The 24,179-nt window shown below is 33.0% G+C and overlaps 1 protein-coding gene across 3 annotated transcripts in view; it reads right to left on the reverse strand.

Moving 5' to 3' along the window:
* Window positions 1-9,197: 9,197 nt before the first annotated feature.
* Window positions 9,198-24,179, reverse strand: part of ROCK1 (Rho associated coiled-coil containing protein kinase 1) — a 129,538-nt gene continuing 114,556 nt past the window's right edge. For 2 of the 3 annotated variants that reach the window (XM_063076855.1, XM_063076854.1), the window contains exons 24-33: window positions 24,006-24,099; window positions 23,653-23,741; window positions 20,922-21,110; window positions 19,908-20,067; window positions 13,835-13,905; window positions 13,488-13,576; window positions 13,273-13,351; window positions 12,860-13,121; window positions 11,953-12,160; window positions 9,198-10,665 (exon numbers count right to left, since the gene is read on the reverse strand). In XM_063076855.1, coding sequence (XP_062932925.1) covers window positions 10,662-10,665; window positions 11,953-12,160; window positions 12,860-13,121; window positions 13,273-13,351; window positions 13,488-13,576; window positions 13,835-13,905; window positions 19,908-20,067; window positions 20,922-21,110; window positions 23,653-23,741; window positions 24,006-24,099 — 1,245 coding nt within the window. In that variant the 3' untranslated portion in view covers window positions 9,198-10,661. Of the gene's footprint in view, window positions 10,666-11,952; window positions 12,161-12,859; window positions 13,122-13,272; window positions 13,352-13,487; window positions 13,577-13,834; window positions 13,906-14,355; window positions 14,405-19,907; window positions 20,068-20,921; window positions 21,111-23,652; window positions 23,742-24,005; window positions 24,100-24,179 lie in introns of those variants that run through there. The other variant, XR_010021481.1, reaches the window with a different exon arrangement.

Genomic DNA, 24,179 nt, shown 5'->3' on the forward strand with positions numbered 1-24,179 from the left:
GAAGTGAGCTACTTATATTTAATTCATTTTTTCTGTTTTAAATATCAACACACATCCTGAAGTTTATCTTATTGATTAATAAATTTAAAAATATAATTTTTTTTACTCTCTTTAACAAATCTATAATGAGATAAATGATAATTTTCATAACATGTACTTTAGAGCAAGAGTTTTGGAATACTGAAGCAGAAAATAAAAGTGGAGAACTGGGGCCGGCCCGTGGCTCACTCGGGAGAGTGCGGTGCTGATAACACCAAGGCCCCGGGTTTGGATCCCATATAGGGATGGCCGGTTCGCTCACTGGCTGAGCGTGGTGCTGACAACACCAAGTCAAGGGTTAAGATCCCCTTACCGGTCATCTTTTTTTAAAAAAAAAAAATAATAAAATAAAAGTGGAGAACTGGGTTGCAATAATAGAAATAGTGGTTTAAAATCTGCTCCTGTGCTGTCAAGTAATTTCTTAGCTGTACAGGATACTCTGTAAAAAAAATAACAGTGGTGTCCTTGTTTTTCCACTAGCAACTCACCTGGGAACCATAGCAACAAGACTAGAAATTGTTCTCCTAGAAACCTTCACACATTTTAACAAAGTCTGGTGGTAGACAGTGTGCGTGGGAGGGAAATTGTAGGAAAATATGTAGACACCTCCCAAATGACAACAGATTATTTGTAATCATATATATTTTATCATTTCCAATCTATTTTTGATCCTCACAATCAGATTTCTTTGATTCCACAGAAAAGTTCATTTACACTAAAACTTCTCATACTAATGATTCCCAGGTTATTTTTCACTATACACCTATTTATCAAATCCCTTTTATGATTTTTACTGTTTCTTTAAATATAAAATTTGTCATAATTTCCTAGTTTTCCCAGTAGCTATGAAAAAAATTCGTTGCTTTTGCCTCTTCTTTTTGGAACAGCAGCCTGATTTTTCTTTGCAAACCAATCCTTCCTCCATTTTCAATACAGGGGGATTGTGTGGGTCTGACCTTACATGACTCTGGTATAACCAATCAGAACACTGTTTCCCTCTGCCCATAGTGATTGGTTCAAGGATAGACAGGTGACTCAGGCAATGAGAGGATTTCCCCAGGTCCCTGGAATTTTTAAGCAAAAGAAATGCTCTTTGGGCTGATATCGCTACATTTCTAGAATGTAGGCCTGATGCTACAGTGATATGAGTAGGCTCTGTGAGAAGGAGGCCAACCCAAAGAAGAAAACTGAGCTGGAGACACAAGGATCCTGACAGCGTTATTTGAGCCACTGGATTCATGCTCCAGAAAGCTAGTTTTTCCCCTGATTTTTCACAAATGTTTAAATGTTTTCTGTAATCACGTTTTATGTGATGAATGATAATATGTATTCTTATTTATGAAAAAGCAATCATTTTAATAACTCAGTTTTGTGACAAAGCTATATGTGGTAGATGCAGTATTATGACTTGGAGACCTAGGTTCTATCCTATTTTGTCTCTAATTGCAATTTAAGACATGGACACATTACAATTTTCCTACAAGTAGGGACTACACTTTCCTGGAAAAAAGAAAAATGCTTTGAAGACGCTAATGGAGACCATTCCATAATGAAGGAAAGAGGATGTTGTTTTTTGTGTGTGGTTTTTTTTTTTCATTCTTTCGTGACGGGTACTCAGCCAGTAGTGCACCGGTCATTCCTATATAGGATCCGAACCCGCGACGGGAGCGTTGCCGTGCTCCCAGCGCAGCACTCTACCGAGTGCACCACGAGCTCGGCCCTTGTGTGTGGTTTTTTTTTGCACCATTAATGCCTGGTAATTTTGAAAATGTTCTCCTTGAAAAAAATCACATGAATATTGAAATACAATTAATAGCTGGCTAGGATTTCTAAATTGGAATCCTAAAAATAGTAATACTGCAGATAAGACACCCTGTCTAACCATGAGGACCTTCAGAGAGTAATGTCTAATGTACTACTTCCTCACCCCGAATCTCAGGTAAATTTCTGTTTTGGCCAGTTCTCACCCAATATCATAAAGGGCATGGAATTCTGGAAAACACAGGTCCAGTATGGCCAAGTTGACCTGGCACAAAACCAGAGAGAACCTTTTATCACTTCATTATATTGTAGTTATCTTTCCATGTCTGTACATATAAATCTACATCAGTGTTTGTCATGGGTATAGAGAATTTTGTAATTCAGTTGTTAATAGACTATTTAAGATATTTAGGTTTATAATTTTTTTGCTATTATAAAGATAATGATACAAGTTGTTCTATGACACTCAAGATACAAGAAATGTAGCATTTATTTTTCTATATACAATAACATCCATATATGTGCCCCTATTTCTCCTGTTTTCCAATGTAGATAAGAAATTTGTTACCAATGGGGTGACAATGTCCCAGTCTGTGCTGGTTGTCTTGGCGTAATTAACCCCTTTTCTCTTTCCAAATATCCCTATTCATTTTTTGCGTCTGGCCTGTACAGGGATTGAACCCTGGACCTTGGTGTTACCAGCATCAAGTGAGCTAAACAGCCAGCTCCCCAATTTATTTATTTATTTATTTATTTATTTATTTATTTTAAAAAGATGACCGGTAAGAGGATCTCAACCCTTGGCTTGGTGTTGTCAGCACCATGCTCAGCCAGTGAGCAAACTGGCCATCCCTATATAGGATCCGAACCTGTGGCCTTGGTGTTATCAGCAGCGCACTCTACCGAGTGAGCCACGGGCCGGCCTGCCAGCTCCCCAATTTAGCAGAAAATATGTTCACTCTAATATCAGTCAGTATTTAGGCTCCCATCCAATCTTCACTGGATAGTACTAGAACCCAGGAGATTATCTCCATCCAGGAAAATGGTAGGGATCTGAAAATTAATCCATAGCGGTTGCCACTAATACTGTTAATCCCGCTATTACACGGTTTGAATTAACTTCCACAGACCCTGGTTCTTAATGGCCAGTTCTCCTGTGTACTCAACACATCCATCCTCATCCGAGGTCCACATCTTTTGTGCCCTACCTCCATAGACTCCTTTCCATTCTTGGGTTAGTTTAGACCACCCCCAAGCTCCCTTAATTTAGAGAACCAACCTTATTTACTTTCCTGTTTAATACTATCCAATTGAATCCTCCTTTGGGGACACAGACCACTCAGAAAACCCCTGGGTTGGAGTACTGTTTAAGGGGGACCTGAAGCATAAATATGATGCTGTAGGTAGGATCACTAATGGCTCAGTAATGAAAAAATTTCCTTACACATATATATAGGGAGAGATATATATGCATATATATATATAGAGAGAGAGAGAGAGAGAGGTATCTTGGTGCCTATGTGTGAACGTTTCCATGGGATTAATCATAGAAGTGAAATTCTATATTGAAGGCATATATATTTAAAATATTGATAAATATTGCCAAAATAAACTCCCCCCAATAACAAATGACCAGTTTTTAATTTCTTGAAAGTACTGGATATTATAATGAAAAAAAAAAAAAAAAAACTCCATAAATCCAATGGGCAAAGCATGCTACGCTGGTGTTTTAATTTGTAGCTCCCATTAATTTACTGGTCATTTGTGTTTTTTAAAAGAATTGCTTATTCATTACCTTTAGCTCACTTTTCTACAGAATTGCTTTTTTTAATCTGTTGATTTTCAGGATTTTTAGAAATTTAACTTTTTATCTCAAATATTTAAAATATTTTACCATTTATATTTGTTTTTGGAGTCATTTACCAAATTAGAAATTTTACATTCTTACGTACCATCTACCAATTATTACCTTTTTTTGGCAGCACTGAAAATTCAGATGATTTTAAAAGACAGATAAAACCAATAAGTGGTGCAGGAGAGGACTGAGTGAACTTTTAGAAACCATATGTCCTATCAAAAAACAGCTACAGGCAATTGCTGCTGTGCATGATTCAGGCTCTGTGTTACCAAACTTACTCTTGAGAAACAGTCACTGGAAATCAGACTTTTAATTGATGTATTCCAATTTTTAAATTAGAAACTAAAACATATTCTAAAAACATTGTGTGAGTCTAACAAAACAAATATGAAGACTGAATATTACTAAGGTCTCTTGTTCTAGTCATTTTTTGGTTGGTCTGAACATTTCTGGTAAACAATATAATTAGCAAATGACAGATTGGCTTTTTTCTTCCAGTATGTACACTACATGATTTTTTGTTTCCTGTCTTGTTGCATTTGTTATGATCCTCAGAAAAATGTTGAATAATAGTGGGAATCCTAGTCTCATTTCTGACTCTAATGGTTAACTATGATATTTGTTCTAGGTTTACCCACCACTTTTATAGTTAAAGCAGAGTTACTGATTACATAATTTGTAAGAATGATAATATGATTAAGATGAGAATAATTGTTGGTAAGATTGTCACTACTTTTCACTCTTTGAGTATCTGTGGCACAAGTGTAGATTAGTAGACTAAATTCATGAAACAATACGATTTCAGGTATATGACTATAAAGATATTCCAATTTTTCTATGATAGCAAATGCATTTACTTTCTTGAAAGCCTGGTTGAAATGGATATGACACTAATATATAAAAGACTTGAACCTATAGTTTAAGTTTGACAAAGTTTTTTTTTTTTTACATAAATATATTCTGCTTAGAAAATATAAAAATAGTGAAGTTGATTTAAAACAAATTACAGGGGGTTTCTACAATAAACTTTACATAAACAAAATGTTTAAATGTGGGAGACAACTGTTACAATAGTTCTCCTGCTATTATTTCTTATAATGAAGTAAATACTTCTCTGATTATAAATACTATAAATGAAAATGGTGAAATAAATTACAGAAAAATACATGTGAAAAGTATAATGCCATTTTTATAAATGTAAAAGCCACATAAAACAACTTTATATTCATACATAGACACAAGGATATTTAGTAAAGGGATAGTATATAAATGAGAATACACATCAAATTAATGGCAATTTTAGTGTTTGGGGAAGAAGGAAAGAGAATAGAACTGGAAAAGGAGGTATGAAGGGGTCTTGGACTAAATCTGTAATGCTTATTTCTTTAAAAAAAAAAAAAGCAATTTGAAGGAAATATAACATTTGCTAATTCTATGTGGTGGGTATAAAAATACACTTTGTATTTTTATTTTTTTTGCAGGATTAAAAAATGCCAATATTATGACTGAAATGAGTAAAATAAATAAGCCTATAGGTAGCAGTATTTAATGTAATTATATGAATAATTAGAATAACAATGTGGTATAGAGGACAGACCTAGGAATTCTTGTTAAATAGTGAGCAATATAGAAGTGAATTGTAGTTGACATATATGTAATGTCAATGATGTGAAAAAGAAAAATAAGAAAAATTTCTATAATAGCAAATATTACTTTTTCTGTGTGCCCTAGGAACAGAGTATTAAACATTTTAAATTCTCGGTGTCCTCATCTATAAATTAGGGGTGGTAAAACTAGGGATGGTAGTACTTCATAGAGATGTTGTGACAATTAAATATGATACTTTTCAAAGGTGAAAGTCATGTTTTGACTTTGAAACATATCTCTGATAGTTTCAAGATCTTGGGGTATTTCATGGTAATATGAATGTACTAGAGGAAATGCTTTGAGTTTTCTTTTCTTGTAGTAGTTATATATTTTACCTCAACTCTTAGAAGGCCCCTCTTGTAATTAACTAACGTATTTTGAATGAGAATAGGGTCTGAGTAGGGTCAGCAAATGTGTTGCACATATAGCAGAATTTATGTCAACCAGAATTAATGACACCTTCCTTGACCAAGAATAATGAGTAGATCTAAGAAACATCCATTCAGCCAAAGTAGAAGGAAGATCCAAAATATTTCCTTTTACCCAGCTCGGCCAATATTACATTTCTGCCATGTTGATAACTTGTGGACTTTCTTAAACAATTAGTCTTAAGTGAATGTTAATTTCTGTACTGACAGTGATCCAGGCAAATGAACCACTTTATTCAATTTAATGGCCAAATCATCCTACATAGTAACTTTGTAAACTTTCAAGGAACCATATTTATAGGATTAAACAACATATAAATATTACTCTATTCAAGATCTTTGGATTATACAATCTATTTCTAAACATTCTCACTTTTTCCTCTTGTATCTCCAACATCTCAAAATACTTTATGGGAAACAGGAGAGCTCAGGAAATAATGTCATATTTTAATTCTTGAATGACAATTCATTAACATTCAACAAAAGAGAGGATATATTTAATTTCTTTGTACTTCGGGCTTTCCATATGTAAGGTGGAATTAATATTAGTCTTTCCCTACCTCACAAAAATGAGTTACATAAATACTCGAGCTAATCCATTAGAAAACACACCAAACTGTTTATATGGGTGACTAAGGAATTGGTGTGGTGGGAGTAAGGTTTAGGAAGGGCAAACTTTGACTTTTTACTATAATATCCTTTTGCAGTTATTGCAATAAACATACATCTTGTTCAAAAATAAAATATTTGGCAGAAAATATACATAGAACATTGAGTGAAGCTTTATATACACATATGATCCAACCAGAAATTGATTTGAGCAGTGATCATTATAAAAATAATGAATAACTGTTATTAAGATTTCTTAAAAAGAAAGGAGAGGGCTGCCTGGTTAGCTCAGTTGGTTAGAGTGCAGTGTTGTAACACCAAAGTTAAGAGTTCAGATCCCCATATCAGCCAGCTGCCAAAAAATAGAAAAGAAAGGCTAAAGATCTCATTAGGTTCTCAGAATGACCATTTATTTTATTAACCTTTTGTGAAAATGACTTTAAACATTACTTTCACTTACAGTTAGAGGACTTACACTACAAATATAAAATATTGTTAAAAAGCTATAGTAATTAAACAATGTGATACTGGCAAGGATAGAGAAATAGACCAATGGATTGGTCACTCGATTTATGGTGCAGGAAAGAACAGTCTTTTCAATAAATACTTCAGGACCAATTGGTTATCCATATGGGGAAAAAAAAAAAATTCTTGATCCCTACCTTAAAAATGAATTCAGAGGTATGGTAAAACTAAATGTGAAAGTTAAAACAGTAAAGCTTCAAGAAGTTAATATAGGGTCATCTTCATGACCCTGGAATAGGCACAGATTTCTTAAACAGAATGTAAAAGGTACTAACTATAATGGAAAAGATTAATGAATTAGACATCACTGAGGTTAAGAATATTGTTTATCAAATGATGAGAGTAAAAAAGCAAGTAGACATATTATGTCATTTACAATTAACTAATTTTTAAAGACATTGTCTCCAATTATTCATCTAATAGCTACTAATAGTTAATTTTTTTTGTTTTCTTTCTGAGCAGAATTCTAGAAGCGTTAGAAAATGAAAAAAGCTGGAAACTCAAACCAGCACCTGGTAAGAAGAACAAACTGATTTATGTGATTATGAAATTTGGTTATTACATAATTTTTAGATATAAAAAAAGTAAATGAGAACTTATTTTACAAGTAATTATCAGTTTGACTGCCATATTTAAAATTACTTCTCCCCTATATATATATGGGGGGGGGCCCACTGGCCAGTATGAACCCCTGACCTTGGTATGATTTTTTGAAAATTTTTTTGGCAGCTGGCCAGTATGGGGATCCAAACCCCTAACCTTGGTGTTATTAGCACCATGCTCTAACCTCTAAGTGAACTAACCGGTGAGCCCAATTTTTTCTTTACTTTATATGAAAGGCAGGCAGGTTATTTTAAGCTGAAACGCCAAATAATGACAAGTGATCACAGTTGGGTTGAGCCTGTAAATAAGGACAGTGACCATGTTTTCTTCCTAGCCCAGAGGCTGAGTCCCTGGTCTCAGCTGAAGTTTGCAGGTGTGGAGGGATGGTCTGGCTTGATGCTAAACCTCCATTCTACTCTCTTAGTGTGTCTTTCTGTAATAAAGTGGAGAGAAAGCTATAAGCTACGTTTCCCAGACTGCTTTACCGTTAGGGATGGATGTGTTTTAGTTTGGGCCAAGCAAATGCACCTAGAGAAGGCAGATGTGAGATGGAGGCTGTGCTAATGCTGGCAAGCAGGGTCATGAAAGTGATTTTTCTGAGCAGTGTGGACAGAGATCCCAGTGTACAGACAAGAGGTTCATAAGTGGCAAGAGGAATGGTACAAAGCATCTAATCAAGTGTGGATCACAGTAGGTGTGCAAAATATTATAAAGAACCAGCACAGGTAGTGAGGCTTCCTGACCATGGCTCTTTCCAGGTCCTCACCATGTTGATATACCATGGGAGTGAGTTGGTTCTTCAACTTAGAAGAGGAAATGGCTCTTCTCATTGATCTGGTTCTGCAATGTGACACTGGGAGTCATTCCTCAAAGCTTTCTCAGTTCTCAACAATACTATGCTCAGATTAACATTTCGTCAAAAACAAAAGTCCTCTCTTGCTTAAACTAATCTGTTCTCTGCAACTGGACCTTAATACATTAGGTAATGTTGACAGTTCTTAGAAGGTAGTAAGGACAGTGTCAGGAAATGTGAAGGGTTTGAGATTTTACCCAATTTGCAAGCTACCAGTTAGCCTGTCACAGTTTCATAAATCCTGGCAGAAGACACAAGATTCCTTGATCAGAGACAAAGAACTTTATTACTCATAGCACAGCAACATCATGAGCTTCATGTTGCCATCAGTTCCCCTTGCCCCCCAAGTCCCATGTGGGTGATGGACAGTGGCCCAGGTGGGTGCTGAGCATGAAGTGCATTGGCATCACAGGTGAGGAACCTCAAGTTTAGGTAATGGAAATCTTTTATTATCTTTTTACCTGGAGGGAGACATTATCTTTATTATACTGGACAGTAGATGAACCTGCCTGGGAAACACTATCTTCTAAAGCTATACAACGTCCTTGAAAAACATAGTCCAGAACAAAGATTGTCATAGCTTCTGCTCACAAGATGTGTAGAAATGCAAGAGACCCACGTAGAACTGTTTCTCAACAGACATTAGCCAACTTTTCATTAGAACTACAGCCACTCTTGTTTTAGAACCCAAACCAGGTTTTATCTTTTAAAAATACACTTTAATCTAGTCATGGAATTTAACGTTTGTATACAATCAGGGGCTAACTGGTAGTATGCTTTCTATTCATTTCAGCCATGAGAAAACATAGCAGTCACCATTAAAGATATCCAACTATAAGTTACTTTTATTTCTCATTAAATGAGCACAGAGTCATTAGCATATTAATAACAGATATGTTTATTATTACATATCCATCAGTGCGGCTTTCAATACCACTTGAAACATGCATATCATCCTAGAGACGATCAGTTTTCCAGTGCTTCTTATTTGATATACATTACTGCAAAGCCATTATAAATTATTGAGGAGGTATTTGGTTAAAAAAATAAACAATAAATCATACTGCCTATATCAATTAACTCTTGTTATTGGACAAGAGTTTAACAGTATTTATCTGGTAATTCCTATGTTAACTGGAAAACATCATGGATGTATTGCCATAATTTTCTTTTTATTTTGGTGCAACCTTCTACATTTTTTGCAGAGTTTTATAAAGTCATTCATTATTGTAGCAGGTAGTTTGATGCAAAGATTGTACTCAACTTATGAAAGTCCAACAAACCTCTAAATATTTTAAATTAAACCAATTATCAATGAAAAACCCACTGAAATTTTTTTGAAAATGGTTTTTGAAATTTCTATACTTACTCATGGCAGTAAAATAATTCTCTCAAATTAAGGCACTAAAAGGGCAATGCAACTCCCATTGAAAGTGTTCTAAGAATAATTTACATTTTAAACAGTGCATACATTTTTTTCACGTTTGTTAACTTAATGTCTTTATCACTTAAAACCACAAAGAAATACATTATACAATTACAGAAATGATGTACCCCACAAAATGCTTTTAAACTTGGTTCTTTTGTACAGTTAGTTCCTAATGTCTCTAGTAGTAAAATAACTCAATATGGCTTGGCAAAAATGCATAGATTAAACGTAATTTTTTTTGTCTTCTCCCATTTCCCAATCTATAAACTTGCTGAAACATATACAGTATTTTGTAAAGCGTAATGTAAAATATTTAATTTCTCCATCAAGTCCACCATGGGCAATCAACAGTAAATTTAAATTCTACAGTGAGGGCACTGAAGTTCAAGTGATATCACTGCTTTCTTAAAATAGTTTTTTATAGTCTTCCAAGAGCACAAAAACTTCAGTCATTAAAAAAAAAACTTCAGTTTGTCTCATTTTGAGATATTTTCTTTACTCCTTCCATGAGCTGATCTTGATAGTGACGGCCATTCCACTTGAAAGTGAAAGTCCCTTCCTTTCGCTCATATGAGGAAAACTGTTCTATCACAATTGACAGGCATTTTCTTAGAAATTCAAAAAGGCAGCACCTTTTTAAAAAAATATATCTAGCTAAGCTTTCCCCCAATTGTACTTGCATTACATAGTAATAATTAATCTAATCTACCTGTAGGCAAACCCGCAATTAAAAAAAAAAAATCCCTCAGTGTGCTTTTGTGCCAAAGCAATGACAGAATAACAGCAATCATAACCCTGAAGCCTGTGATATTTGTGTCAAAAATACAGCCCGTCTGCTCTGCATCGTTAAAGAAGCCTGGTATGTCAGGTAGCATCTCACACAATTCCACAAGGCACTAGGTCACATGGTTAACTGTTGGGGGAAAAAAACTAATTTAAGAAATTCACTCAGTTTAAAAATACAAGAAACAAAAAATAGAGGGAAAGGTAAATATACATTATTTATAAACAATTAACAATTAACATAAAATTTGAAAAACAGAGAAAAGAAAAAATACAATTAGTATTATCTCCACTTTGTTTCTTCTCTTTTTCAAACACACTTTCTTACTCAGCTATATTCCTATTTTAGATCATTTTAGATCCAGCTTATATCCTATAACCAAGGCACGGTTGATACAGCATTCTACCAAATTAAGTCCAGAGTGAGGCAATAATACACTGAAGTAACATGGAGCTGAAGAATACAGAACAAGGAAAGGATATCAGTCATTTCAAAGAATTAAGACTTAGTTACTGACAACAGGGAGTGAAGAAAAAAAAATGGATGAATTGATAGTTTTAAGCCTGGTTGAAAGACATGGGTGACGTTAGCAGAGAGGCAAATTAGTCGTAGGTCTCAGCTTCTCAATTCAAAAATGGGCCTCTTTAGTCTAGGGATGACACTCTAAGAAAAGTTGGTATTTCGTACAGGAGAAAAAACATAGGCTTTAGAATTGGACAAAAATAGCTTCCAATTCATTGGCTGTATAATCTCGCGCAAGTTTCTTAATTTCTCTCTCTCTGTTTTTTTTGGGTTGGCCAGCATAGGGAATGAATCCCAGATCTCAGTGTTATAAACCACCATGGTCTAACCAACTGAGCTAACTGGCCAGCATGAGAAGCTTAATTTCTCTAAGCCTCATTTATTCATATGTAAAATGAGAACTTAATGAAATATCATAACTTTCCTACAAAAAGGGTTTAATTATGTCCTGTAACTATATCATAGGATATAAGATATTTTTGAAAATTCTATCAAAAACAGTTATACACACACGCACACCCAAAGTGGGACTTAACTGGGAAATTTTTAACAGTATAGTCACTTAAAATATCAAATAATTTTGATTTTTAAAAATAAAGAAAATATGAGCAAAGTTTTATATTAACCTATTTGCATTGAAAAAAATATAAACCACTGGTTGGTTAAAACATTAAGGACTAGATATGTGCCATGTATATCAACCTATGACAATAAAATTTAACATGAAACTAAATAAATATGACATTTATTAATATTATTAATTTCTAACAGATATCACAAGTCATATATAAAGACCTGATGCACTCTGGCAAAAAGAAGAATTAGACTTCTGATTTTAATAAATGTCATCCCATCATTTTCCTATTGTTAAAAGGTTAACATTTCAATCCTTACCTAGTTTTTCCAGATGAATTTTTGACCACTTTCCGGAAAGACTGATTTGCAGTGGATCTTGTAGAAAGTGTTCGAGGGGAGGCACGAACAAAACCAGATGGTGGGTTCTTAGGGATCTTCTTTACTAAATGAGTTACCCATTTCTTTTGTTCATCCTGAGAACATGCTAACAGCAGCATATCTCTTGCTGATGTTACATCATAACTTACTATATTAAGGGAAAAAAATAAGCACAATTAAGGCCATATATTTTTAAAACCCTGTCAAATGCATAATTTTTCAAATTCTTAAAGTTTTAAAAGATCCACTATACTTAATTAAGCTTGGACAATATCCCTTTCTCCTTAATTTAATTAAGGCTAAAATTTTAAAAAGAAAAAAGTCACAAATAAAAAAAATTGAGTAAAATCAGAAATACAAAAAAAATGCAGAAGGGAAATGAATATATTGATAGAAGATAAGTTTCTTATCTTAAAATAGTCTGTACTTTTTCCCTCAAGCTACCTCTACTAAACTAGAAGATATTTTGTCTACAACATGCTGGTCCAGGCAGTGAAAGCCAGACAAAAAACAAGCAAGAGGTAAAAATTCAAAGAGGGAATATAGTGGAATATAGCTCTTCTCTCCAACTTAGAATACTTTCTTAGTTTTTTTTTTTTTTTTTACAAGGGAATGATTCTCTTTAAAAACATTATGCTCAAAGCTAAATCTGTAGCTGTGAAATGATAGCTGCATGTTGTTTAACGAGTGTCAAAATATCACTTCTTATACTCTTTAAGTATCACTCTTCTTATACTTAAATATCACTCTTTACTGCTTGGTATAGAAATCACTACACTTGAAGTTATTTCATTGGATCTTAAAACTAAATTTGTTATAAGTTATAAAAATACTTATCAAACCTTACCTTTACATGGAGAAATTAAGTCCTCTTTCTTATCTAAGTGATCTCTGTGGCACTTAACATGACACCTTCGACACTCTAGGGCAGGGGGTGGCTTAAAAACATGCCAGAGAGGTTTGGCACAGGCCTCACAGTTGGCAGGAAAGTGGTAGAGTGTAGGAATGAACTCATGGCCTTTGTGATTTTGGAAATTCGTTTTTTCAGCTTGTTGTACCGGTTCCATCTCTACATCTTTTCTACATTCACCTTCATTTGCATATAGTATCTACATTCAGGAATGGTGAAAAGATAAAAAAAGATCTTAATCTGCACACAAAAGTTCCAAATGTATAAAAGCATTGCTATATTTTACTTTTATTTCACGAAAACAGAATACTTATGTAAAAGCCTTTAAAATGATAATCTCAGACTTTTACCTGGAATATTTTAGGAATTTCTTCAGTTTCAGCTCTATACACATCTCCTTGGGTTACAGGTCGAACATGAAACAATTTACTAAAATGGAAATAAGTATGACATAGACCACTGTAAAAACTCATTTATAAGCAAAACAGACATTGCACTGAAGAGGACATAAGCACATAAAAAGATGTTCAATATCATTAGGGAAATGCAATCAAAGGCAACTTACTCTATGTCCAATACCATGGATGGATTGGATTGCTCCTTATCTTGTTCATCGTTATAGAACAAAATTTTTTTGCTGCTTACCACAACATACTGAAATGAGAAAAAAGGAGGAAGAGTTACAAGAGCAACATTAACTTGGTTTAAAGTGATATGCATATTTGCCAATTATGTCTAGTTACAAGAGCAACATTAACTTGGTTTAAAGTGATATGCATATTTGCCAATTATGTCTACATTATCTTGCATTAATCTAAAATCAATGTTAATAATAGAGCAGTTAATACAAATTCTGTGCTTTAAAGTAAAATATATAATAAAATAGCAGAAAAAAAATTAGGCATATGGTACCTGTTTCTTCCAGCCATATCGTTTTATATTTCCTCTATTTGGTACAGAAAGCCAACCTTCAATTCTTGACTCTAGGAGAAAAAGAATATATAGTAGTCAGTCTTAAATTGTAACAAAAGGAAAAACTATTATATGTTGTCTGACAGCATGCAACAGGCAATTGAACACAGCTAAATGAATAAATGCTATAATTTGCTCTTCCATGCTTCAATCACACAAATCAACTTTAATGGCCATACAGATATTGCAGAAAAAAATTCCAAGCCACTTTTCCCGTAAAATTAACATTTAGTACTCAATTACAAAAGTATGAAGTAATAATATCCTTAAGAGCCAGGCAAAACTGTAATGGATTGCAGCTTAAATGGGATATGATAAAGACGACTTTAAGTATCATTTAACATTCATATAAAAATACTCAGCAAAAAACAAAAAAAAATATGCAGCAAATGGAACAAATCAGAGCCATGATTTACAACAAGAAAGAGCAAGCAAAAGTACAGAAGTGTCCTATTACTCACAGAAGACAAGAATAGAAGATAAATAAATAAGGAATGCAGGCAGAATCAACTAGATATAAAGAATAAGAGACAAGCATTTTATTTGTTTTCTCAGTACAATATTCTGATAAACTTTTTGGTAAAACACCCATTACAATTTTGATAAAATTGTCCAAATTTGGTTAGGAAGAAGCACTTAATTCTACTGGTAAGTCTAATTAAAATTCTTCTCATACTAAAGAGGTATAAAGTTTTTTAAGTCTGTGAAACTAAAGTTTAATAAACAGTAAAAGAGCACAGAATTCAGTTGGTCAACTGCTAATATTTCACCTGGTTTGTGTATACCAGAAATTTCTTGGCTGTTTTGATCAAGGCATTTTATAATAATTATCATGACTACTTAATTAATGTTTATTAGAAATCTCTGGGGATAAACATAATTCCATTAGAAATGGTTATTTTAAAACTCAATTTGTTTTCTATATCTTCTTATATTTAAAATACAAAAGAATAAGAAAGTAAACAACTTTAAAGAATGATGCTAAAATGTGACAGATTATACTATAGCTCAATCATGATCCTGATGGGAATATATATATTCCCTTTCCACATATAACTTAAAAGCTGTAAAGCTCAGTCTTACATTACTAGTAACAATAATAGATAACATTTACTGAACATTTATTATTTGCCAAGTACTTTACAAGTAATATCTCATATTTAATACATGTATAATCCTATCAATATAGGATATTATAATCCCAGGAATACAAAATAGGTTCTACTGTCACTTCAGTTCAAAATAACCCTTCTCTTGTCCCAACTTCTTTCTTTTTTTTTTTTTGGCGGCTGGCCATTACAGGGAGCCAAACCCTTGACTTCAATGTTATCAAGCACCATGCTCCAACCAACTGAGCTAATCGGCCAGCCCTCAACTTTTTAAATTGCTGCTTTTTAGTTCATCAGTAATTATCTTGTCTCCTTACACAGTTCCATGGTAAGTTTTGTAAGAGCAAAATTTGTTTTATATACCCCATAGTATCTGACACATAGAGGAGGTACTTGATAAATATTTGTTGATTATTCTGCAATTCTGCCTTTTTCTGAAATAGCCAATTAAAGTCATTCTCTGTAAATAATGGTTACAAGTTAAAAACCAAATGGGCAGTTTTATATTAAATAACATGCAGAAAGCTGCTGATCATGTACTGATCATTCACAGATATTTTATCTTACAAAAGTTATTACTAGGGAATTTTCCTATTAGTGTGGTAAAAATTGCAGCTCTTGTTTTAAAGTGTGGTTTAAAAAACATTAAGATGAACAAGAGTTAGAATGAAAAGTAGTCTTAATATTTGATAAAATGCTGTAATATCAGTAATTCCTCACTGAAAATAAAAGGTAGGAAAGCCTATGAATCTTGACATTCATACAAAATTGTATATGCCCAAATAGCCCCTCCTCCCCTGTTATTTCTCTGTGAGAATAACTGCCAAAAACATTTATGCTTTCTGGCTCTAGGTTTGAGTTAACTTGCCAGTGTTTTCTTTAACATATTTTCAGTGAATTTTTATGTTACGACAATCTGTCATTTCAGTGTTCCTATAGAAATTTTATATATCAAGAGAATTTCATAAATCAAATAAGCCCAACTTTTGTATTTGCTCATACTTAAATGAAGAAATCTGGAATTCAAATAAAGGTGTCAAGAATATGTGAAGGGTTTTGCCAATTTAAAACAATAATATTGAGGTGGAAAATTTTAGTTTTTCATTCTGGTGAATTCCCTCAGAGAAGCTAGTGAACTAAGCTCAATGATAACAGATAAAAAATACATACTAGCTTCTCCTGTTTCCTTTCCTTACTCCTAAATCTTAGTTGCAAGTAAATATACTTACCAGTTTCTTACATATAAAGACCTCTCCTCTAAAATCAGAACCACTTGTGATTTGAGTGGCAATCTAAATTCCAACTTTCTTATTACAAAACACAAAAATCAGCTTCTGCAGTAAAGGCAACTCATACTGAGAACTTCTAAGTCTAGATACCTTCAGTAATATGCTACAGAAGTACAAAGACACGTTGGCTCCACATTTTATACAATATACATGTAAAGCAATTTTAACTTTAAAAAAAAGTAGATGTGTATTACTGCGATGTCAGCAATTGATTCCTTTACCCAGATAAGGTAAATCAAAATTCAATGCAACCAGTTTATTTTTTATTTTTTTGGTGGCTGGCCAGTACAGAGGGTGAACCTGGGACCAGCACCACACTCTAATCAACTGAGCTAATCAGCCAGCCCTCAATACAAGCAATTCATACGTCAAAGCTAAACCTCTAAAGACTACCAAAGTTAACTTGGATATACCACATATGAAAGTACTTCAAAAGAAACAGAGGTAGAGAACCATTTCAAAATATTTTAATTACACTCAAAACTGATATAGAAAAGAAAATGAAATCAATCAATGGTCAAAAATTCAGATGTGCTATTTCCAAATCATTGATTAGATTTGGGCAAAGAAAGAAACCCTCATATACTCAAATACTGGAAACACACCAACAAATCTACCATTTTCAGGTTTTAGTTACAAAGCCTGAGATCAAGCTGGATGGGAAAGAGAATGATGCAGATAATTCGTAAGACATAATAAACATTAATGGAGTGTCAATACCAAGTGTTTTTCCTAATGCTTCATTTACTTCTACATTCTCTTCAGAAATCTAGCTCAACAGTTCCAAAAGAAGGAAAGATAAAGAATAAGGAAGGAGAGAAAAGTTATCACATTAAAGTTTTTGTCACCTAGGCAATAGGCAAACCATAAATATATAAACCTTTATATATGGTTTAAAAGTATATAAACCATAAGATAAAATTTTAAATACAAAGTTTACATTAAGAGTAAACTTTATATTTGCACAGTGCGCTACGCCACAATGTGCCACAGAACCAAAGGGAGGATGAAGACATAAAAGAATTAAGCAAAGTGACCTTAAGAACTTAAAAGAGCTGTAAGTCAGCAAAGGAGTAACTTTTTAAATAAGATTTCTAGAATTGGGAAATTTAGAGGAGAGATTTAATCTAGTTGATGACAAGATGACCACTGAGAAGATTACAGAGGCTGAACTCTAGATGATAACTCTAAGGGAAATAATGAAAGTCACAGTATCAGTTCATCTACCCAACTACTTAAAACCCCATCTAATTGAACTAAAAATCTGACCTATGTTTCAAAAAGCCTTAACCGTTCAGTAAGCTCAAACTATTCAAAGTCCTTTTTTTAGTATGTCAAGTCATTTACTAATTTTCTAAACTTAAGTAAAAATTAATCATTAATCATTACCTTCAAGAAATCTTTTAGACACTTGTATGATATGTAACTTTCTCATATTAAGAATGCATCTCAAAAAATTTTAACATTTCCTCCTAAATATGTATGACTGCAAAAACTTAACTTCATTTTCCAGGGACTATTTTAAAGCATCTATTAAATGGTGGATGTAACACAGATTTTCCATTAACTATCAAAATATCTGAACACATAATTCTGTTTATACAACAAAATAAAAAAAAATCTGAACACAGAGGGAAATAACATTGATAAGGATTATCCATTATTTTCCACTTCCAACATAAAAGTCAAGGTTAAGCACTACTGAGATCTTTGTAAAGTTTCAAGATTGAGAATACAGTAATAGGGAAAGAGATAACTAACTGGTCTAATTTTATAGCAGTGGAGAATGGCTACCAGTACTTTTTTGGTTTGGACTTTAATGACCTTATAAAACAAAATCCCTGAAGATACACTAATATTCTAAGGAACAGAAATAGAGTCAGTAAAAACATTTTTAAATCTCTATGCTGACTGACTCCTAAGTCAACTTATTAGGTCAGGATTCTGAAATCTAAATGGATTCCTAACCTAAGTCTGCCTGTCAAACCATCTGATGATCCTTTGAGGTTAGCCTTTCGGAATAAGCCAGGGTGGAGGACAAAATCATCACCTTCTTCTTCTTTAGAGGTCCCACCAACTCATCTTTCAATTCAAATCTTCTAAACAGATTTTACCAACAATGTATCACTCTCTGAAATACTTAACCTAATACTAATAAACTAAGGCACACAGAAGACATTATAAATAAAGTTAAAGGGAAATGGGTGGAATTAAAAAATAAAAAAATGCGGTCAGGAGTTTTAAATGACATTAATAACTCCAGAAGAATGTTGGGGTTAAGGAAGAGGGAATCTAAACTAAAATTTCAATTCAACAACTGAAAAAATGTAGCCAAATATCTTTAAAAGTCATATTCTTAATGATGATTAAATCTAACCTTAGAAAGATGTTCAAACAACAGTGAAGCTAGAAGTTCTTATTAAGTCCAAAGAGATCCTCTGATAACGAATGGAGTGCACCTACTACTTTCTCAAGAGGCTGGTGGTTTCAGGAAAGCAGAAGGAATTCCTTGACCATTAAAGTAAGAAATATTCCTTCCCTGCCTTTCTGTTCCCAGATACCTGAACTTGGGCCAGCAAAGTTAAAATCACTTCCCACTCTGAATCCCACTTTTCTTGACCAAGAAAGATGGCACAAAATATTCTAAATAGTCTATCAAGTTTCGTAGATCAAATTGTCAAAAAAACAAGTAATATCTGTTAAAATAGAATCCCTATAATATCAAACATGCTGCTTCATACCTATCCTTCTATTCATGTGTTATTCAGGAAATATACTAATTAAAATCTATTTTCAAGTTTACAACCACGGAAATAAAACTTCCTAAACCCTGAACTAAGAATGTGTAGTGTGTCAAAGGTACACATGTGTATGTACATGTATATTTACATAAATGAGTAATGCAACCTCCTCATTTTCAAATTGAAATTGCAATAAGTGTATTTCTCATGTCTGTTAAAAAGACACAAATGTACAATAGCTTTCCCTACAATTAAGCCAAAAATGAGGCTATATTTATTTTTCAATTGATTCTCCACTACAAAAACACACAGAAAAAAGTCTGAAATCCTAGCCACTCATTTCTGCCCTCATTTGACTCCTGTCCCCTTACTGGATAGCCCAACCCCTTTTATGTACTTCTCTAAATTTAAAACTTAACCATGTCTGATTAAAGTTTATCACTACTACATTATGTAGGCTTCTATCTGTAGCTGCTGTGGCTCTGGTTATGAAGTACAGTTTTTAGTTTTAGCACAAGAATACATAAAACATAAAACAGCTGCTACTCATGAAAACATGTATACTTTTCGAGTAGCAGCTTTGATTTTCACTATGGAATTAGGCTGTTCAATATAGTTTCATAAACTTCTTCAGGTTTCTATACAGGTTGAACTTCTCAGGTTGATTTTAATAGACTAAGAGTGCTTATCACTGCTTTTATTCTATAAAATGCATTAAGTACACAATCATCATTAGGCCTAGGCTATCAGAAACAAGAATTCCTTCTCAAGGATCTATGGACAAAATGACAAAGAGGTAGAAAACCAAATGAAATGCACATTAATATCCATGACATTTAAGCAAACATGAATGACATGACAGAATTATTCTTACCTGGAAGGTTTCCATCAGTTTCATCAGCACCAGGAAAACTAGCAACACTCGTAGAATCCGAAAGGTCCAAAAGTTTAGCACGCAATTGCTCAATATCACTCTCTTTGCTAGCCAACTGCATCTGAAGCTCATTCCTATGTGTACATTCTTCTACCAATTGCTATTTTTGAAAAAATATCATGATAATATTATCAAGCACAAGTAATTTCCAACATTAAGAATTAACTGAAATATAAATAAGTAATCTAAATTGCTAATACTAAACTTTACTGTAAACTTCATAAATGTTTACTACCACAGTATACTACCAGTACACTGTAGAAATATAAGTTCTTTCTCAGTACTCCATTGCTTGGATAAGGTCCTTTTCTCTTTATTTTAAAACAATTCTTGTGTTTTTGTTGTTGTTGTTGTTATACATAAGGCATTAAACAAACAAATAAACAAAAAATTAAAGCAATAGAAAATGTTTTTCTGGCTCCAAATAAAATAGTTTAAAAGGGACAGAAAATGATGGAGTCAAAGTTTGGATATAAATCTGTCTAATATCAGAGACCATGTTCCCAATTTTGTGCTATTAACAAGCCAGGAAGTATCAAAATTTGATTTCAGAAAAGTGGACCTTGACTAAAGAAAATAAATAAGGTACAATACTTCAAAACCTCTACCCCAACTACAGTCAATATTGTAAAAGCCATATTCCAATTTCAGTCTGAAACCAATGCGGCAAAACTCTTGGTTATCTGTCTTAAAGTAGGGTTACTTATCGACCAGAGGCTACTGGGTAAAAATTACTCAAGCTATGTGGCTAACAGGCAATAGAGTTATCTTTCTAGTTTTTCAAGATCATGGTTCATATTAGAATAATAATGATCAAACTGTAAAGAGTATAAACTAAAATATCCATTTTTATACAAGAAAATCCAACCTAAATAAGATAGATAACAGGTATGTACAGTAATAATTAAAAACAATACTCCTACACACATGCATGCACATACACACAAACCTTACCGCTTGCATTTCATTCAGTTCCTTCTGATGTTTCACTACCATCTGGTTGAATTTTTCTCTTTCTTGATTGAGTTCCAGTTGTAGCTTCCGATTTTCCTTTTCTTTCTTTCTCAAATCTTGTGTATTAGCTTTCTTTCTATCAATTTTAAAATCTTTTCGATTCATTATTTCTGCCAACTTGTTAACAGCCTATGGAAATATTAAAATATTATTATAAGAATCTATATTATAGTAATCCAGTTTAAATTTCCACTGACAATGTATTTTTTTCTTCAAAATTGGGAAGCAGAGCTTTCTGTGTACATGAGAATTAGAACAACCTAATGAAGGGTGGGATATGACAACTGGTAGTACAAGTAACTAATATTGACTCATCTCACTGTTCAAATGTAAGAGCTACATAGGCCTGAAAAATCCATTCATTGTTCAATAATTATTCAGCATTTATTACGTTGCAGGCTCTCTGATTTGTGGTAGACATAAAGACAAAAAAATAGTTACATCCCAAAGGCATCCTAGTCCAGTGGAGAAGCCAGACAAATAAGAATTATAGTGCAGAGTGGTAAGTAAGAAGAAAGAGGCATGCGAGGGTGCTATGGGGACAGTACCCAACTAAAACTTGGAGAAGTGAAGCTTCCTGGAGTGTCTGTGTATGTGTCCACATATGTTTCTTAAACGACAAACAGGAGGTGGATAAGCAAAGAAGAAACTATAGGGATGGCACAACAAGCAGAGGAGACAGTACACAAGCAAAAAAGGCCCAAGACAATTTTTTTCCTTTGGACAAGTAGCAAAGTATGGAGACACAGCACCTGACTAGGCGATACCGATGCCCTTTTGAAATGAAAGAAGATGTAAATATAATTGGGGCTAACCCCTTTTGCCAGAAGGAAAAATATATATAGAAACTGAGATAGAACTGTTAAAAGCATGTAAAATTAGGTACGTGAACTGTAAAACATAAGTCGTGGTACATTTGTTCTGCAGTGATATAAAAATAAATAAATATATATTTTTTTTCTATTGAGGCAGTAAAAAGTCCTAACCATCATAATTTAACATATAGATTAGGTTCCATTGAAGACAAGAAGCCCCTGAATAATTTTAATGCAGTTAAAGCTTACTACATGAAACTTATACATGCATATTTGGATTTTTTCTAATACTAAATCTAACATATTTATTTCAAAAAAATCAAATACAAAGATATACTATGAAGCAAGAGAAAAGCTCTTGTAATAACACCTCTGCTAAAGCATTCTCTTTTTTTCCAATCTGCTGTGTGCATACCCTTCTAGGCTTACCATGTATACAAACAGATTACACATATATTTAAATTAAAAAATGGACTCTCACCATACATTCTGCACTGCAACATGCTTTTTCATTTAATACTATAACATATATCATGGGAAACACTATTTTCCCATGTCATTACATACCAATCTATTGCATACCCTCCCCTGCCTCAGTTATGACTTAGGATTCTTCATTTATTTTCAATGGTTCCTTTACATTCCATCCTATGGACATATCATGATTTATCAATACTACCTTAATTGATGTTTGGGTTGTTTTTATTTTTTCATTATTGTTGCAGTAATTAATTTGTATATATTTCTTTTAAGCATTTTTATAGGATAAATTTCTAAATATGCAAAACTGGGTCAAGAATCTGCACATAAAAGTGTTTTATTCTGTTAAATTGTTCTTATAGTTTATTCCCTCACAGAGTACATGAATTTTTCCCCATGTTCTTGATAAACCTGGGTATTATCTCATTTAAATCTCTGTTTACTTGACTGTTAAGAGGATGTCTCATTATTGTTTTAATTTTTATTTCTTGGTTTATTATCGGGGTTGAACTTTTAAAAATCTTTACTGTTTTTCACTCAATTGTCCCTTACTTTTTTTTTTTTCTATTGAATTGTCTTTTTCTTATTTGTACTTATTTACAAAATTAAGTGTTGTACATATTCTTGCCAGTATGTTTTCTTTCAACTTATGTTGTTTTGGGCTCCACAGACACTTGATTTTTTATGTTACAAATGTCAGTCTTTTCCTTCATGGTCTCTGTCTTGGTACAAAGCTAAGTAAAACCTGTACTGAGAGATTTTCAACAGCTATTAGATGCACTTTTCAAAGATTAGTTGCATATGAAGGACTAATGAGACAGAAAGAGTAGATTAGTGGTGAGGAAGCTATTATAATTTTTAATAAAAAGTAGAAAATACTTTTTTGCTGTAAAAATCAACTGAGGTACTCAGTTAATGAAGAATTTGAACTATTAGATAACTTAGTAAAATGATAAGATATTAAATTTTAGTGAAAAAAAACTTATCTGGATGGATTATTAAATACAAAGTGAAATTATACATCCAATATTCTAGAGTTTTTTACTTATTCCCAAATCTTCTCTTTTGGCTTCAGTCAAGTGTGTTTTCTCTTTACGCAATTTTACTACTGTCAATGATAGGTCTTCAATCAATCTCAAACATGTGCTTACCAGACAAATTACTAGACAGTCTAGCTTTCTTAATTCCAGTGAAATGATGTTTCCCAGATAAGTGCTCAATATTTAATGGGGGAAGTATTTATATTATTTGTACTAATAAAAAGCTTGAAGCTTATAACCTCAGTTTTAGGAAGAAGTACATAAAGAGCAATTACTAATTTTTTGAATATATGATACTCAAATACAAACACCTGGAAAAGGCTGAAAGATGTGTACCTGTGTCTTAAGGGTTCGTTCCGTACTGATATTCTTTTCAAAAGTAGCCTTAAGATTATTGATCTCCTCCTCCTTCTTCAATTTATATTCTGTCAATGCATTATATGAAATGTTATTGTAAGGCATTAAGTAATTTAATTTCTGCATTCCAAACTAACAATGTCCTTAATTATTCAAAATAGTATATACTACACAGTAACTTTCAGTAACTTCATTAATTCTTCAGGCTACAGAAATTATTTAATATATGAAAACAGATATTTCAAAAACCTAACGCACAACATAAATAAATCAAGTTTAGTGATTAATCATTAGCTAATATTATGCTTTAAAGAAAAAAAAAACGTACATACCTTCCTCTGCCTTCCTCATTTTATCAGTTAGCTCTTCATTTTCTTTTCTTAATAATTCAATATCTTTGGTTAGCATGCTGTTCGTTTCTTCAAGCTAAACAAAGCACAAAGTAGTCTAAGCTATAGCCTTTTCCCTATTCTCATATTTTAAAGCAATAATCTTTAAAATAATAC

This window comes from Cynocephalus volans, chromosome 13 (assembly GCF_027409185.1).
Source record: "Cynocephalus volans isolate mCynVol1 chromosome 13, mCynVol1.pri, whole genome shotgun sequence".
NCBI classification, from domain to species: Eukaryota; Metazoa; Chordata; class Mammalia; order Dermoptera; family Cynocephalidae; genus Cynocephalus; species Cynocephalus volans.